The sequence below is a fragment of the Jatropha curcas genome, chromosome 8 (genome assembly GCF_041381405.1).
Source record: "Jatropha curcas cultivar XTBG-Jc1 chromosome 8, XTBG_Jcur_1.0, whole genome shotgun sequence".
Lineage (NCBI taxonomy): Eukaryota > Viridiplantae > Streptophyta > Magnoliopsida > Malpighiales > Euphorbiaceae > Jatropha > Jatropha curcas.
In genome coordinates, this window is record NC_143158.1 from 6,714,889 (window position 1) to 6,733,556 (window position 18,668).

General features: G+C 31.9%; 2 protein-coding genes across 2 annotated transcripts; one reads left to right on the forward strand and one right to left on the reverse strand.

Annotated features, from left to right (window-relative positions):
* Positions 1–4,443: 4,443 nt before the first annotated feature.
* Positions 4,444–7,907, forward strand: GUS3 (glucuronidase 3). Its single transcript, XM_012225755.4, has 9 exons — positions 4,444–4,988; positions 5,189–5,225; positions 5,329–5,512; positions 5,608–5,756; positions 5,840–6,070; positions 6,172–6,361; positions 6,480–6,605; positions 7,192–7,291; positions 7,369–7,907. Exons 1-9 carry the CDS (start codon positions 4,737–4,739, stop codon positions 7,765–7,767), a joined length of 1,668 nt encoding a protein of 555 aa, XP_012081145.1. The 5' UTR covers positions 4,444–4,736; the 3' UTR covers positions 7,768–7,907.
* A 401-nt stretch (positions 7,908–8,308) lies between these two features.
* On the reverse strand, positions 8,309–16,791 carry PHT4;5 (phosphate transporter 4;5). Its single transcript, XM_037638760.2, has 15 exons — positions 16,244–16,791; positions 15,824–15,969; positions 14,966–15,065; positions 14,712–14,764; positions 13,990–14,064; positions 13,351–13,431; positions 13,015–13,076; positions 12,604–12,671; positions 10,853–10,968; positions 10,563–10,599; positions 9,727–9,822; positions 9,424–9,565; positions 9,246–9,298; positions 8,871–8,957; positions 8,309–8,783 (listed from the first exon to the last, which is right to left on the reverse strand). The coding sequence occupies exons 1-15, from the start codon at positions 16,607–16,609 to the stop codon at positions 8,682–8,684; spliced, it is 1,584 nt and encodes a 527-aa protein (XP_037494688.2). The 5' UTR covers positions 16,610–16,791; the 3' UTR covers positions 8,309–8,681.
* Between the last annotated feature and the right edge of the window lie 1,877 nt (positions 16,792–18,668).

Below are 18,668 nucleotides of genomic sequence, written 5' to 3' on the forward strand. Positions count from 1 at the left end.
AAATTTTAGAGCAGAAACTCTCAATCTACCACATTTTCTAGGTAAAGATTTTGAAACTGAACAATTTCAATAGCAAACAAATTATAACTAATAGAAAGAATTTGTATAGGTCAAAAAATTAAATAGAAAAATGAAATTTCCTAACATTCTATACATCCTTCAAATTTTCAAAAAGTCTTAACCCTACAAAAAATTTTATCCTGTAGAACACTATAAAAGCCCCCCAACTCAGCCAACATGCATATCAAATATCAATGCCAATATTGTCAACACAAGTTATAGTAATTGGGTTGATATTTTCATGCCTTGCAGTGTCAATTCCATATGGATTAGCCCAAAGTCCATTGCTTCCAATTCCAAACATTTCGAATTGCTTTGCCTCTCTAGCTAGCGTTGAAGGATGCTTCAATTCTATCAGTCAAGCTATTACTAATTCCACACAGAGCAATCTTATTGGAAAGCCTTGTTGTAAGGTCATCGCTGAAACCAATCCTAATTGCTGGACCATTTTGTTTCCTCAATCTTCTGGCCTTCTTTTACTACTCAAAGGCATCTGTGCTCTCGCAGAGGCTCTCCCTCCACTACCATAATATCAGTGAAGTATACAAAAGCTATATATATATAGTTGCATGTCTTGTATAATTCTAATGAAAATAGGAGGATGCTTTTATTTGCAACTTCAAGTCTCACGGTTGTTGAGATTTACTTATTAATAAAAATAGAATAAACGTTCTATATTGATTTGCTCATGCGCTTTTGTTTCTCATCTTGTGCATTTCACTATCAAATTAAAGTAATAATTATTGGTCATATATAAAAATTTCTACATTTCTGTTTCTTTTTTTTTAGTGGTCAACTAGATAATGTAAGGCCTTTAAATCCTTTTTTTTTTTTTTTTTTTTTTTTTGCTTAATTGCTTATGGAATTGTGCAGTTAGGGAAGGGACTCCTTCAACAATTGGGCTGGGCTGGGCTGGGCTTGGCCCTAATTTTAGAGTCCTCATTATTACAATGCAAATACTCCGACTATTAATTTCTTTAAATCTCTTTGATTTTTTATATTACCGTTTGATTTCATTAGTAATTTCTTACCCATGGATGATATATATAATTATATATATAGTATATGATATAATCTTTTAAGTATTGACAAGATGTGGTTACCCTAATCAAAACAATTCAAATGAAATAAGTCATTTTCTAAAGAATTATTTGTTTCTTTTCATGTTTTGAGGAAAAAAGATAAGGTCTTTTTGGTACTATCAAGGTTATTCTCTCACCTCCCGTTTCATGGTTAGATGAGAGACTAATCTATTTCGACTAAGGAGCAATTATGTTAAATCCTCCCAAGATGGCTAACTCCACAACTCGATCATGAGATCACTTCAACCACTAGACCAAGCTATCTTGGATAAAGATAAGGTCTTTTGATATCATTAAATCTTGTGACTATAAAAAATTAGGTTTAAATTCCTCTAATAAAAAAATAAAATTAATGAAAGGGACAAATATTAGGTTAACGATCGTTCCGATTATGAACTCCAAAAATCCGCCTTTCTTTTACAATTTATCAGAAGCCCTAATCTGTCTTGCATGATAATTTGTGACTGGGATTAGACGGAGACATTAGATTGAAAGGTTCTTTCCTTGAATCAAACATCATGTATACTTTCTTAGGCCGGCCAAGGAATGAATAGATGAGTTTACGCAAAGCTTCCATCCAAAATTCTAAAGTATTAATCATGATTCATAATCAAAACTTTTGATACAAAGTAAACAAAACTGTTTCTTTCTTTCTATATATATATATATATTTTAGAGTAAGAAAGTAGAAAACTTATATACTCCATTGGAATATGCCTAGATATGATAAGGAAAACTTTGTTTGATAGCTATAAAACAAAACTGTTTTATTACATTATGTTACGTTTATTGAATCGTTATGAAATGTAATGTAATAAGTAAATAATAATAATAATTATTATTATCGTTAATTAAATTAAAATTGTATTTTTTTTATCTATTATTAGACTTTTTATATAAAAAAATATAGGAATATCTTGATCTGTATCTCATATTTATATATAGTTTCCTTTTAATGAAATTTCAAATTTGATTTCTTCTCAAAATAAAAACCTGAAATTTTTATTTTTAATTTAGAAATTTAATAAAAATATTATAAGAACAACATTAATTAGTCAAATAATAAGTAAATATATTAACTATATTTTTTAAATTTATATAAAATTCAAAGTAGATGTATTTATTTTTATGGGACAAATGGAGTGTATATACAAATATCGATGTTGGATTTATGCTTTAATTATTTGCAGGCTTTCCCTTTTTGGTCAAAAGAAAGAGGTAATAACCTTGAGATTGGGAGATATTTATCCTATAAAGTGCAGCCATTTTCCTTCTATTGAGGGATTACATATAGATAGTGATAATGTAGTGGGTAACAGCTTGAAGATATAATGATTTCCAAATAAGAAAGGAGTTAGGTTTAGACTTAACTAACCTTGAATTTGATGGATTAGGTCTTGTTTTGGTTGTCTTTACCGGATATCATACAATCCCACAGATAATAAGGATGAGTATATTTATAGATTTAGCGTAATAGTAATGTATACCTATTAAGACTGTGATGTTGTTTATGATATTTTGTTATTTGATACAGTAAGAACACAAATTTCCATTTGATAGAAAGAAGAAATTCGAAGGCGATCAGATCGAATTTATGAAAAAATTATGAAATCAAGATTATGGAATCGAACAGTGGCTATAAATAACTACCAAATAGAACCAGCGACTGCCGCATAAATAATTAGTTATAACCCCTTTTATACACAATAGTAACATAGGGTTGTTGTGGACTTGTGGGTTGATTGTTGTGACTCAGCCAGGTTATGGTAAGGCTTAGCATCACAAAATACCTTTGTATGACTATTTCGTAATCTTTGTATTTATGCTTGTCTTGACTTTTGACACTTACGTTATATATATATATATATATATATATATAGTACCTTCGGGAAGAAAATGGTAATGTGGTGATTGGCCTTCGAAACCCAGAAGTACAATCATAGGAGTTGTTGTCACATTAACTTATTGGAAAATCTTCACTATCAAGCCTTGGGACCCATCTCGTAGCCTCAAAGATTTTTTAAATATTTTTTTAAATTTATATTGTGCCTTTCTCATAATCCAGTATACTTGTAAACTGGGATAAATTTTTCTGAGGAGAAAGAAAAAAGAAAGCGAGAAAGAGAAAAAAGAAAGGAAATAGAGAAAGAAAAAAGAAGGAAAAAGAAAAGAAAGAGTGGCAGACACTCAGAAGAAAGAAAGAAGAAAAGAAACAGAGAAAAAAAAAAAAAGAAAGTGAAAAAGAAGAAACATAAAAGAAATCGAGAAAAATTTCACATGTCTTTCCTAATAAATTTGCATGGCCTGTGGCTGACACTTTGGACAAATATGGTAAAAAAAAAAAAAAAAAAAAAAAAACACGTATACAACACTTGAACCCATAGCCTTGGTTCACAAATAACACCTACATCACTATTCTAAACCATACATTTGCATTTTGCTAACATCAAAAAGTATATGAAATGCTCAAGTAAAGGGGACGGCCAATGATGAACAGTGCAACTACCCTTGCTTTAGAATATATATAATTAGTTCAAACTTTGACTGAAATAAAATTTATTTTATCTTATTTAATAAACTTAATAAGTCGAACTCATATCTATTTATTAAATTCGTATAATAAATAAACGAAATTTAAACTTATAAATGAGCTATGATTTTATTTTAATTACAAAATAGAAATGAACCGATGATTTTTTTTAACTTGAAATTAAGTTCAATTTCAAGAATATCAATTGAGTTAAGCTCAAGTAGAATCTCAGACGACTTGGCTTGTTTATAATGCTAACATAAGGTTAATTGGTTATTACTTGTATGAGCATAATTAAAAATTATTTTTATTATTTTCCTACTATTTAGATATTAAAATAACTATGAAATAAAATTTTGAACATACGAATTATGATATAATTTAGAACAGTGGAGTCTAAAAGTATAAAAATAATTACGATTTTATAATTAATGATTAATTTGAAAACTTTTAGAGACAAATCATTAAATTTAAAATAATAAAGATCAAAATTGATATTTATACAAATCTAAATATTTTATTAATAATATGTTATATATTTGCAAAAAGAATAAAAAATTTTACACCTCAAAAGTGTATATCAACCAAAGTTTACACGTGAAATAAAGTAAGGCACCGAGAGCCATCTCCAAGATTTGGAAGGTTGGCAACTTGTTGCTTTCTTGAAGGAAAGCAAGCCATGGCCCACCTGCAAACAAACCTCGCATTATTATCCTAACCTGCTGCTGCAAGCTTCCAAATACCAACCGGAAGAAAAATTCCAATTGAATTTTTTCACTTTCAACTTGATTATATTTGCTAATTATACAATACAAAGTCATGAACTTTCGGCTAATCTTACCATTTTGTTAAATGTTACGTTTTTCCGTAATTAATTTTATGCCTAAATTGTAAGTTTTAAATATGCACTCTTTAAAGTCCAAATCTTTATCTCTTTCTCCTATTATATTCTATGGGCAGTGGGCCTCTAGCTTCTAATAGCACCCTTCCTCTGCACTTTCATGGCCACCTTACCCATTTATAGAGAAAGACTCAGATCTTGAACTCACCAGTTGTTTGCAGATATGGGTTTTCAGATTTGGCTGAAAGGGTTGTGTTTTGTGGTGTCACTCTTTAGTTACAGCTTTGTTTTTGTAATTTCTCAAACTGTAGTGGCTGGAGATGGTAGTGTAGTAGAAGGGACTGTTTTTATAAATGGAAGAACTTCCATTGGAAAAATTGATGAAGATTTCATTTGTGCCACTTTAGATTGGTGGCCTCCTGAGAAGTGTGATTATGGAACATGCAGTTGGGACCATGCTTCTCTTATTAATCTGGTTTGTGTTTTCATTTTAGCTGCATTTCTGTTCTCTAAGCTTCTTTTAAATATCTAATTAGGATTCTTCACTTTCTTTCTTGTTCCCTCTTTAATAATGTCATTTGGTTTCTTTTGACATTGTAATGTTCATTATTTTGGGAAATAGTTGATGAATTATGTATTGCCCTTCTGAAATTATTTCATTCTCCTCTAATGCAGGATCTTAATAATAATATCTTATTAAATGCAATAAAGGGTAAGGGTATTTTAAATCTAAGAACTTTCTTTAATGTATTTCTTCATTGTTTCTGATTCTTTATGGGCATGAGCTACATTTGATTTTTTGGATAATATTTCAGCTTTTTCACCATTGAAGATCAGATTAGGAGGCACTTTGCAAGATAAGGTCATATATGACACTGAAGATAACCAAGAACCCTGTAAGCAATTTGTTAAAAGTACTTCTGAGATGTTTGGTTTCACTCAAGGCTGCTTACCCATGTATAGATGGGATGAATTAAATGCCTTTTTCAAGAAATCAGGGTAATAATAATAACAAAAAAAAATCTCCTTTATTTTCTCAATTCATTTTTTTGTTATATTTTCTAGTAATTAAACCACCTTTGTTTCCCTCTTAGGGCTAAAATTATATTTGGATTAAATGCTCTTGCCGGGCGGTCCATACAACCTGATGGTTCTGCAGCAGGGGCTTGGGACTATACTAATGCTGAATCTTTTATAAGTTATACTGTCAAAAAGAACTATTCTATTCATGGTTGGGAGCTTGGTAAGGACATATTCAATTGTTGTCAAAATTCACGGTTGTTTTTTATTTAATAAGATCACCAATACATTTTCTCTATTGGTCAGGGAATGAATTAAGTGGAAGTGGAGTTGGAACAAGAATAGCAGCTAATCAATATGCTTCTGATACGATCTCTATGTATAAGATAGTGCAAAAAATTTATAGTGATATCAAACCTAAGCCTCTAATCATAGCACCTGGAGGATTCTTTGATGCAAATTGGTTCAAAGAGTTCATTGATAAAACAAGAAATTCTATTGATGTGATCACCCACCACATTTACAATCTTGGTCCAGGTATCTTTAATTGGAGACTGAATTAACTTTTGTAGCTTGAAAATTCGAATGTTCAACCTGATCTGATAATTTTATTTCATTTCGTTTTTCTTAACATATAGGAGTTGATGAACATCTTGTTGAAAAGATCCTTAATCCTTCTTATCTTGATGGTGAGGCTAATACCTTTAATGGGCTCCAAAATACCCTCAAGAGTTCTGCAACATCAGCAATTGCATGGGTTGGTGAGGCAGGAGGGGCTTACAACAGTGGCCGTAACCATGTTTCCAATGCTTTTGTCTATAGTTTCTGGTATATTAGATCAAATTTGTTATTCTTTTTGTTTTCTTGTCCAAGTTATTTAGGAAAAGATTTATCTTGAAAATCTGCAGCTTTTTATTGTGGACTTAAGTGTACTTGCGTTGAACAGGTACCTGGATCAGCTTGCTATGGCATCAACTTTTGATACAAAAACATACTGCAGACAGTCATTGATTGGTGGAAATTATGGTTTACTCAACACAGCTACTTTTGTACCAAATCCAGACTATTACAGGTAATCCAATAAAGTATTATTCCAACAGATTGTAAACAACGCCTCAAAGTCAAAGATGACGAGTCAGTTCCAAAAATGATTGGTTACTAGGGTAGAAATCAAAGTACTGTAGTTTTATCTTCTCATTGTGACTAAAATTTTTATGAGCTTGAGCTGCGCCAAAGGAAGGAAGAGAAAGGTAAAATACTTGAGTGGTTATCATATTAGAACTACGAGCAATAGTTATGCATAATAGAGCTTGATTAAACTACATTGCTTGACTGATCCTTAGTCAGACCATGAAACAAAGCATGAATCTTTTAGTTCTCATTTCCCACACTGAAATATCAGAATGAATCTTCTGAGATCCTGAAAACGCCGAGGATCTGTTTGGTACCACTGTTTGGATCATGCTGAAAATGTTTTGGAGGTTATTAAAGTTTGTTTCTAAGATAAATTTCATGTGTTCTGGTCATAAAAATTTCGAACAACTAGACCATACTCTCGAGTCTATCTTGTTTTCCAACATGTAAAATGTTTTTCTCTGACAAAGATTTAATGCCAAATAAATTTTCCAATGTTGCATACTTTGCTTTCTGTACTGCAGTGCTCTTCTTTGGCACCGGTTGATGGGAAGAAATGTTTTATTGGCAAACTTTTCTGGGACCAAAAAGATACGTGCTTATGCTCACTGTACAAAAGAATCCGTAAGTTAATTGCATTCTGCAATTATCACAGTAAGCAATAGAAATAGTTAGTATCTAATTAAATTTATGATTTGCAGAAAGGAATCACATTACTGCTAATCAACCTAGATAACAGCACTACTGTCCAAGTGAACGTCGCATTCAACGGTACAGAGAAATTGCATCAGAAACACTGGCATCACAGATCCTTCAGATCTCACCGATCCTTCAGACCTCACAGATCTCATAAAACAAGAATCATTCAAATGCATGAAGGTTCTGCAAGTAGCACTAGAGAGGAATACCATTTGACAGCAAAAGATAGAGATTTACACAGCCAAACAATGCTACTTAATGGGAAGACTTTAACTGTAAATTCATCTGGGGACATACCTATCTTGGAGCCTATAAATGTAAATTCATCAACTCCAATAATTGTTGCACCTTTCTCTATTGTATTTGCTAACTTGCCATATGATATTCCAGCTTGCAGGTAGGTAGTATTAGGTTGGAACTGAAATTGGTTCCTTATAGTGATTTGATTGATCCAATAAAATAGAGAATACCTGAAGATGTCACATTCTTTTTTCTTGGTGAAGAATACTATTGAAGTAATTAACCAATCATTAAGCAATTATACCTGTTTGCAAATGTGTTTTTTTTTGTTTTTTTGTAGATATATATATATATATATTTTTTGTAGATATATAATTTTCGACTCATACTTAGATGTAATGAATATTATTGGATAAAATAGCCAAATATATAAATTCACCCTTGTACCATTTGTGAAAAACTGTAATGCCTCAATTTTTATTTTGATTCAAAACACTTAAACATATAAAATTACAGTTATTAAACACTTCTATTTGCTAGCTTTCCTCTAATTTCTTATTCTTTTTTTGTAGTTATAGATAATTTATAAGAATTTTTTCTCGAGTATTAAATAAGTCATACACATTAAATTAAACAGTAACATTCACCTTAAGATTACATGGCACCAAATGGAATAGTAATTGATCCAACAAGACATAAATATAAGCAAATATAACTTTCATTCCTTATTGAAACTTCATGCAAGTTCTTTCTAATATAATGCACAACAGGTCATTATCATGTTTCATACATATTTTTTGCTGGCCAACTATCACCACTTAATCAAAAAACTATGTAAAAACCTATCTATCAAATACAAATGGAATTGCGATAAAAATACATGTGGAATCAGGTTCAAGGATTTCCTTTTTCTCTTTTTTGGGTATATATATGTAGATTTACAAAACAAGGCTAGTTAGTGAGGGTTGTGGTCAGTTTCCACCAAAAGTAGTGGAAGAAATAAAATTAGTAACATCCTGAATGCTGCTTTCTCCAGTTTGATTGCAAAGAAAACAAGCTAAACTCAGGATCCAAGTCAATCTGTGTTGGAAAAGTTTTGAGGCTTACTGCTTGCAAATGCCAACCATACGATCGTACCGGTCAAATAGAAGAAGATTGATGGTGCAAACAATGATATCTGCATGATACAAATGCGGGAGCGGAAATTAATAATATAGGATAAAAGTGAATGATAGGATTGCTGATAAAATATTCAAAAACTTACACTCCACGAATGGGTTGTATCAAGAAGATAACCGGTCAACGCAACACCAATGATTCCAGGTATTGCTCCAACAGTGTTTGTAATGCCCTGAGTCAAACAAAAATTCAAAGAAAAACTTCTCACTTCTCAAATTAATCTGCAAGAAGATATCTTTCTTTGGCATTCAAGTGAAAACTTTAACTTGGTGGAAAGCATTAGAAGAGTTGACTAGTCGTTAAATAATATAGGTTGGCCCTAGAGACTAGAGCTGAAATTGATATCAGTGTAGACACAATAATGTGATTTAATCGTTGGCCAGCAACAGCTAACTCACAACCTTTAAAACCGATCCTTAATATTATGCTACTATAATTTAGTGTTTGCAAGCTTGCATACCAACAATATACTTGCATATTCAGGAGACATATCTTGATGTGTACAGTATAGTCCTGAACAAAACGGAAGATATGAAATTAGAAGTCAAGCCTACAAAATAAGCTGTAGAACCTGTAAGAATTTAGTCAATCGTTTTAATGTTTTCTAAATCAAAATATTTCTTTAGGTGGTTTACTACCAGACAAAGCAAAGCTTGAGAGGGCCAAGCCACCAGTTAGAATTCCGACAATTTCCCAGGGTGGCAGTCCTAGATCTACAGAGGAGAGAGTCATGCAAATGGCAGGAGACAAAAAGGCAATTGTCTGACAAATCTTTCGCACCTACAAGAAAATGTCAGAAAAATCAAAAGAAAAGCAGACATAAATAGAAGTGAGGTGATTGCAAGTTCCAAAAGCTATAGCTGATTTAATGTATATTAGACAGATCCTGACAAGATCATGGTTAGAGGAAGATACAACTAACTTTCAATGTCTTTCCATACCGTAGTGGTTTCAACTCCATTGGCAATTAAGTTGTCGGCTAACTGTGAAGCGATGCTAGTCACAAAAATTGAAGCCAAAGGAGGAAGAATTGATACCTGAAATGATCAAAAGATGCTTTATTGGAACAAAAATCTTAAAAAAGTTCAGATGGGATAAAAGTATTTTTGATCATGCCATGTTCAGACATGGAAAAGGAACAGCTTCTTCAAATTTATGGGCAGAGGATTAGGTTATAAAATCTAAACATAAAATTCCACACTCATAGTTACTCCAGTGCTTTGTTAATATCACATGTTGTGCCTCCAAGTCACCAAGGAAATAGCTAAACAGATTTGCCTCAATAATTAGTTGATAACACAATAAAATTGAGGTTTTCTAGATCTCAAATGTATCAATATATCGCATTAATTAAATAACCAAGAATACTACCTGTTTCTTTTCAAATGGTTAAATTCTCTTCCTCATTCTTTCAGGTATAATTTACCAACAATTTTGCCTTTGAATCATCGGTAAGCTAATCAATGCTTAAGATTTTGTTCTAAGCAGAATGCAGAACATCATTCGTTTTGTCTTTTTAACATTTTTGACATCAAAGATGCAACAGATGGAAAATTTAGATTTAAAAGACATCTCAATTACATGATGCATGAAGCTAATATCAACTTATATACATATGTTTAATCATGGTATTTCTTGCACCTGAAAAGTAACTTTCTCCTGGCTAGTTTTGAGACCATGATTCAAACTTCATATATAATGTACGTCAAACATTAAGGCAAACACCATTCTTCCTAACACGCACAACAAGGAGACAATAATATATGTTTAGACTTACCCATGCAGCTTCTGTCAAATTTAAGTTCAGCTCCTCACTGCATGGCAAGTTGATTGAATATTAACTTTCCATGAGATTACAGGATTATATTAAGGAAACTGAAGCATAGACAGCGATGCTAAAAAATTAGTATTAACGATGATCTGACAATTCAGTGATTTTGGGGGAAAAACCTTCAAAATCTAAACTTTTCAAGAGAACCAGCATTAGGTTAATATTATAGGCAAGTGCAGCTGTCAACTTGAGGGAAGGCAATTTAGAATTTAATGTACTCTTTTAAAATTAATTACCTAAAATAAGAAGGAAGCCAAGATAAACAAGTATAATGACCCCAGCTTCCACAAAAATGGGCATATATCATTGCCCACACAGCTTGATTCCGCAAAAATGCCCTCCATGGTACCTCCTGTCCTAACAAAGCTGGTAAGAAATGTGATGAACACTAAGAAAAATTCCATTACATTCCAAAAGCATTAAAAGAAATATCATACATAATGCCCAGTCTACAAAAGTTCAGATCCAGTAGAAAAACTGAGAAATGAATTTATTCAACAAGTCAAGAATACGTTATCAAATGGCATTTCACCGATCCATGTCTCTTTCGGTCAATAAATCTCTCAGAGTTCAACCTTAAGTTCATTATATTTGGCTATACCCATAGGTCATGCAGTCAATCAATTGCATGACAGAAAGCATTGGGCTAATCAGGTAGTCTGCATAAAAACAAAGTACCCGTCTCTAATGAAGATATAGTCTGACTTTAGATGCAAAACAAGCCCTTCAAAATTTCTTTCCCTCCCATATTAGGAGTATTAGAAAAGCACTCAGCCCACAATCAATTATAACTCCATATGTTCTTAGGTTTCAGCAGTGAAATAAAAGAACCCAGTTTGGCAATTCATTGAGAGATTTGGAAGAGGCAAATTACTTAGAAAGTTATGCATGATGGGAGCTTTTTGTCATGTTGTTATCCTACCCTTTATGAGCACTGCAGTGCCGATATCAAGTCCAACAAAGGGATTCTATTAAGGAAAATCTTTTCCTAATACTCTGACAATATGGCGATGTGAAGATATTTTGCATATTGTAGAACCTAGCTCTGAGCAAAGTTCTCTTTTATGATGATAAAACCTAAGTTACTAATTTTTTTTTCCTGTACATATATAAAGAACCAAACACATGATACCTAGTTATACAAGACAGAGCTCTGACCTAAAAAGCAAAAGATTAAGAATGATAAGGAAAAAAAAAAAAAAAAAAAGCTGATAGTGTAAGGATGTCATACAGCATTGGAAGGATGAATAAAAATAAGCCAGTTCCAATGTCCAAGCCTCAAGAGAAGTTGTCCAAATGAAGGCCTTTAAGATGCATAAATGATTTTGAAGGTTTCTACACTATTACATTCTATATCTAACACTCAAATTTTGAGCAGTAGTAATGACCATATCAACTTTTACAGTAGAAAGATGACCGTAACTGCTGTTACCTGTATAAAAAAGGGCATATTCTTTTTCTGCCAGGTCCAACACCAATAACTCTCCTCCAACTTTTCCAGCCACAATTTTCACTCTTTCTTCAATCTAATCCTTCAAAACCCTTACAGCATGTATTTGAACTTGATTTCACTTGGTAAACAAGGCATAAATCAAAGAAAGGAGTGTAGTAGGGGCAAATAGTCTCAAACCCAAAGCCAAAAGGCTCAACATATGCCTAAACCCTCAAAAGTCCTAGAAGAATCCAACTTACATGATTTGGGTACCATGATATTGGGTCTTTTGAATTGGCTACATTACCAAATCTCACGTCTGATCATCATTTTTTATAGGGAGCTACTCCAAACAATGATAAAATAAGTTCTGGCTGATTTGAGGTACTTAAAATGACATCAACATTCACACATGGACTATGAGCTTATGGCCACGAATTTTGGCTGCATTTCACATACACTCTAGTGAATGAATCAAAACAATCACAGTTTCAAACACTTTCAGCACTCAAAAGTAATATTGAGAAAAGAAGGAAACAGATCACAGCATCATACCTTCAGTGAGCCACCCAATTTTGCAAGAGAACTATTCCATGATTTTCCCAAATACATAGACTGGGGCCCTGTTAGGTACATTAGGAAATGTTATCCCTCTACATATGGGAGGGGCTTAAAGAAAAAGATGACACTTCCTGAAGCACCCAAGGTTTGAGCCTTTCTAGAGAAGTGCAAGTGAGAGAACACATTTGGCATTCAGTAGGACTAGCTAAAAAACAGTTCCACCAGAGATCAATGGAAAAAAATAAAAAAAAAATAAAAAAGAAAAAACAGACAGGATCTTGATCTAGTTCCAGTTAACGAGTCAACTTTTCACAATCTATATTCTATATGACAATTGGGAAAAAAGAAAATAGCTTCATTTTTCAAACAAATAATAACAGAAGGAAATAGGGGTTAAGCACTCACTTGATGTGGTCACAGCTGCATGTGAATCTTGATTCTCTTGAAGAAACTGAAATGTCAAAAACCTTCATAGTTTTTGGTGGTGTCAAAAGTAGAGAGGTGAACTCAGTCAACTTTTCACATTAGCAACATAAATAAAAAAAATGAATGAGTAAACAAAATAAAATCAACCAAGAAAAGCATTATTTGATAATATTTCCAAAGCAGAAATTATAGAAAAATATGATTGTTTTACGCTGGAAGAAGTATCAGTTTGCATAATACATATAGGTAGAAATATTTTACTCTGAGCAATACAAATAAGCGCAAGAATTTGTGAATTTCATGACAGATACTTGCCAAGCTATCCCGAGAAGGCCGAAAGTATAAAACACAGATTCCCAACCAACATTTTGAATGAGCGGAGGAGCGAAAAGAAGCCTGCATTAATATTCTTGCTAATGTTAGAAAAGACTAGCAAATGAAATCTGATATGTTTTTCAACTCAATGAAAGTACACACATCAAAATTTTGTCCAGGCAAACCTAACACCATTTGGGGTTTTACTTATATTATTTGTTAATACGGGTGACATCAAATAAGTATTAGCAGATAAACAAGTTTCTGAGTGAGTACATAGGTTTGACCCATGTAAAATAATAGAAGAAACAACTTCCTCAGAAAGCCCTAATGGTGACAAAATAGTGAATTGATAAATTAAAGAAGGATACACAAATATGCTACCATGCATGTACAAGTATCCTAGAGATTTAAATGAAATTTGGCTATCTGAAGACGCTAAATTTTCTGAATAACACAGGATGCAGAACATTATAATTGTTAGTTCCTCTTCTTCGCTGATAGTCTCAATTGTCAATGGGATTGGATATTCAACTTGATAAAGTCTGCAGTTAAAATTTATTTGACAAACCAAATCATGGTCAGTATCTTCAACAATAACATGAGTTCCTATAAAAGAAAAAATTCAACAGAAAATACCCTGTAACACTTCCTACACTTAGTCCGCCAAATACAAATGCTACAGCCCTTGAGCGCTCTTCCAAAGGTATTGACCTGCATGTATGAAAAGCAACTCAGTTAAAAGAAAAAAGAACTTGATGAGCTCTTCATGAAGATTGGACAAAGCATTAAACAGCATAAAAATTACATATTATGCAAGTAGCAAAAATAAACATCAACAGTATAAAATCAGTGAAGGCTGGAATATTATTCTTCATTAAGCAGTGTTCCATTAAATTAGACAAAAACAAATGATATACAAAGGAAAATTAATGATAAAGAATCAATAAACACAGATTTGGTAGTAGAGAACAAAATGAACAAGATATGAACAGGATGCTCTATTTAACTTCAAATAGACTCGATGATTTGAGCAGTGAAAGCTAATACCCAAGTCAGTGCACACTAGTGATACATCACTTGCCTATAGACTGAAAAAGCCATCTAACTAACCCAGCAACTCTCTACTAAGATAATATAATTTATTTTTCTGGATTCAATAAATTTCTCCACTTCCCATGAAATTAGCAGTTCATATATTTTTGCAAAGGGAAAATTAAAAGGTATGCAATCTAGATATTAGCATCAACACCAAAAAAAAAAGGTCTAACAGAAAAAACATACGGTGAAGGATAAATTTTGGCCAAGTGCTGCATTTAATACTTTTATATGTCTATCATCAAAAAGGTTGTCATACATGCCTGGCAATAAGATCAGTCGCAGCGGATGGAGAAACACCTTCTCCTATTCCAACCTAGTTTTGAAGACCAAAAAAAAATAAAAATAAAAAATAAAAAAATCAAGGATATTATAAAGAAATATAAGAGAGAAACAGAACCAAAGCATCATGTTGAAGCATAAGAAATTGAGAATGGAAATGGACAGAAGATATAAATTTGCACAAGGATGGATGTAAATTTGAATGTGAATAGGAGCTTCAGATAATTTATAATACCAAAATCCTTGACAAGATAAGTCCAGGCATAAATCCGGCCAGCAAAGGAACAAGTGCTGTCGCCACGGACCAAGACAATACCCCAATCTGAAGAACTTTACTGCAAAATGAAAAAATGATGATAAGAAAAATGGGTAACATATCATACATATGACAAAATCAAGAACAAAGGTAAAAAATTAGTGGTACATTTCTAGAAAGCTAGCTTTCATTAAACTTAAAGATAGAATTTTAGGATTTTGTCTCTCTCCTGATATCAAAATTAGATTAGTTAAATATGGTCCATTAAGTTACGATTTGTTTTAAAGGCTAGCCTATTTCTTTGACTTTATTTTCAAAGATAAGGCAAAATGAAGCAAGGAAAAAAACTTGAGGGTCAATCAAAGGTACTTCTTGATGATACCCATTGGAGAAAATGCATTCGCATAATGAAACTGAAAGCCAAAATTATAGTTGATAGATAGCTTCATGCAAAGTGTTGCTTCTTAGTTTTTGAACTGCATCCTGCTTTGTCTATTCGTTCAGTTAGTGGCCCACACTATACAAGTGTTAAGGCATATTGCATTGAGAAAAATATTACTAATCAATGTAGCTCAGATACAGTAGAAGAGCCCTCGTGTAGCTAGAAAGATATATGGACAGCACAAATAGAAAGAATCGAGTTTCCAGGGAATTGAGCATCTGGCACATATACGAGCTGTGCATATATGAATATCCAATCATCGTGTAACAGCATCTTTTCTTTTGGGGGAGAAGATATAATCTTACAAACAAATGTTGCCAATAAATTTCTGTAATAAATTTTAATACGTAAAAAGTGAAATACTGTACAAATATTAAAAGCCATCATCAACTAACCTGCCACCAAATATCTTAGATAGCCAACCACCTGGTAATTGACTCAGCGCGTACCCCCAGAAGAAGGATGACTGCACTAGCCCAGCGACTGATGCATTCCACCCAAACTGATGAGACATTGGAATAATTGCAATACTCAAGTTTACCTGCCCAATTTAGTAAATGAATTAAAAAAGAATAATTTAGTCCGAAAAATTAAACAACCGAATCGCTACCTAATGAACACTACTTCACTTCTTTACTCTTTGTCCAGATACACAAACGAAATTGATAAGCTTTTCCCTTTCAACTTGACTTGAATAACCATTGAAGGCAGTCAGAAGTTGCTCATATCATATTAAGGCCACACCCATCACTCCTTAACATAAATATAAATGAACTTTTCTTTGAATTGTCTAACAGAAGATAACAAAGAATTACCTTATCCATATTACATATAACAAAGGCAAGTGAAGTAGTGCCAATAAGTTTATATCTTTGAGGAATATTCTTCCATTGCGACCAATTCCAATCAAAACCCAGTTCTGTAGACCTCGATTGAGTCTCAGTATCTGTATCCAATCCATCCACTCGCAATCCAGTAAGAACTTCGGGCACCCTGTCGCTTTCTTTAACATTCTCCTTTTCTTTCACGCTACACAAAACCCTGAACTTCAATCTTCGGCTAGAGGGAATTAAATGCAAGTTTCGGTGCTTTACGTAGGAATTGTTGAAGAATGAGGTGTTTGTGTTGGTGCTGTGAGAGAGAAAACAAAAGTTCTCTGCTTTAAGAGTAAATTTTGCCATCTGTTCAAGAAAGATAGCAGGCTTTTTTTTCAGGAATAAAGGAGTGAAAATAAAGGGGACAAAATAGTTTGGACTAATTTGACAAATGAAAGGAGAAACGCCATGGGAAAGTTTCCACGGCCTGGAGGTGTCCACGGAAAAGCTTGCTTGTGGCTCTGGTTTATAGATGGAGAAGCTTTTGGTTCTCTAAGATCGTTAGTCGACACGTAACTAAAAACTAAAAACGAATACCATAACGGGTTGGGCTTTGGTGGATCGGACCTACAATACCCATTATTATGATATTCTCGTAATAACAGTTCGAAAAATTTTAGATGTTATTCGAAAAAATATTTTTGGAGTGCACATTAATATTGTTATGAAACTTTTATGAATAAAACATGTGAAATTTATTATAAATTTTAGTGACCATTAACTAATATTTTTCATATATTGATTTTTCCAACCATAGCTCAAATAGTAATGTCAAGCATATTTTAAAATTAATTACTTCATACTCCCTCCATTCCAAAAAATATCCACTTTCTATTTTTTCTAACAGATTAAGAAATATGATTAAAGAATTTTATTCATATAAAAGTTCCTATTATGTCCATATTAAATAACACATAAGCGATTATTATATTTGAATAATAAATAATAATTAATAAAGATTATTGAAAATAAGATAAAATTTAATAAAAGTATAATAGACAATTTAAATATTAATTATAATACAAGAAAGGAAAGTGAACTATATTTTGAGACAAGCCAAAGATGAAATATCTTTTTTTAAACGAACGGAGTATAAGTTTGTCTTCACCTCTTGTTTACCGTCCAAAGTTTGTTTCATGAGCTTTTTGATATTTAACTTTATAAAAACTTACTTGAACTCTTTCATAAATGAGGCTAATTGAGTTAAGCAAAACCATCTGCTTGGAATTTTCGTAATCAGAAGTACATCAAATTAATTGAAAGCATACTTATTTGCCCATAAATGTGACCATCAAATTAGAATTTGCTTCTTAAAGAAAAAGTTTAGGAGGTGTTTGTTTTAATTTAATGACAATCGAATAAGTTTGTTTGTTTGAACTGAATCAATAAATGATTTATTTGAATTTACAATTTCAATTTTGACTAAACGAAAAAAATTTTTTTTTAGAACTATTCAAGTTATAGAACTTATCGGATGAAAAGATAAATTATTTCTAATAATTATATATTAATTCTTAATCATTCAGTTTAATAAGATAATAAATTAAAATTCAGTATTTATAGTTCAGCCAGAATAAACCACCCTTGAGTAACGAAATTAAATTTTTGAAAACACAATATCAACTTGTTAATTGTTGTGTTTGGTTTTCAATATCCACTATCAATATTACCCATTATGTTTTTGCAATACTACATAAATTCAATTTCTTGGCTAGAAACATAACTTCTAAGTCAAATTGTTAAAACTTAAAAAAGTGCGTGCGGTGCATATACTATCTCTATTTTATAGTACTTATTATATTTGAGAAAATAATTTGTTCCAAAATACTTGTCATATTTGTAATTTCAACGAGTAATAAATATTTTTTTTCATGTTTATTTTTTATATATGACCAATAATTATTATTTCAATTTAATGATTTTCTTAGAGAATTAGTATTAAATTAAGGGTAATATAATAATTTACTTAATAATTTATCGTAACTTAGATAATTTTTTTTTTAAGAGATGTGAAATTCTAAACGTGACAAGTATTATGGAACAGAGGTGGTATAATATAAGGAATTTATAAGCTTTAAAAATCCTCTTCCTTCAAAAATTTTCCATTTGAAGAAAAGGTTAGTGTAGAGGGAGACAAAAGCATCAAAAGTTGCCGAAAGGCTCCAATATTAAGACTTTGAGGTCCACGTTAAATTAAAATATTACATATCAAACCTTTTATCTTAAAACAATAGAAATTTAATCCTTAATTTTTTCTTCTGATTTTTTTTTTTCAAATTTATAATAGTTTTTAAAAAGGCTAATTAGATTATATCTTATTAGCTCTCATCTTGATAGAGTATAAAATTTAATATTTTGAATTTCA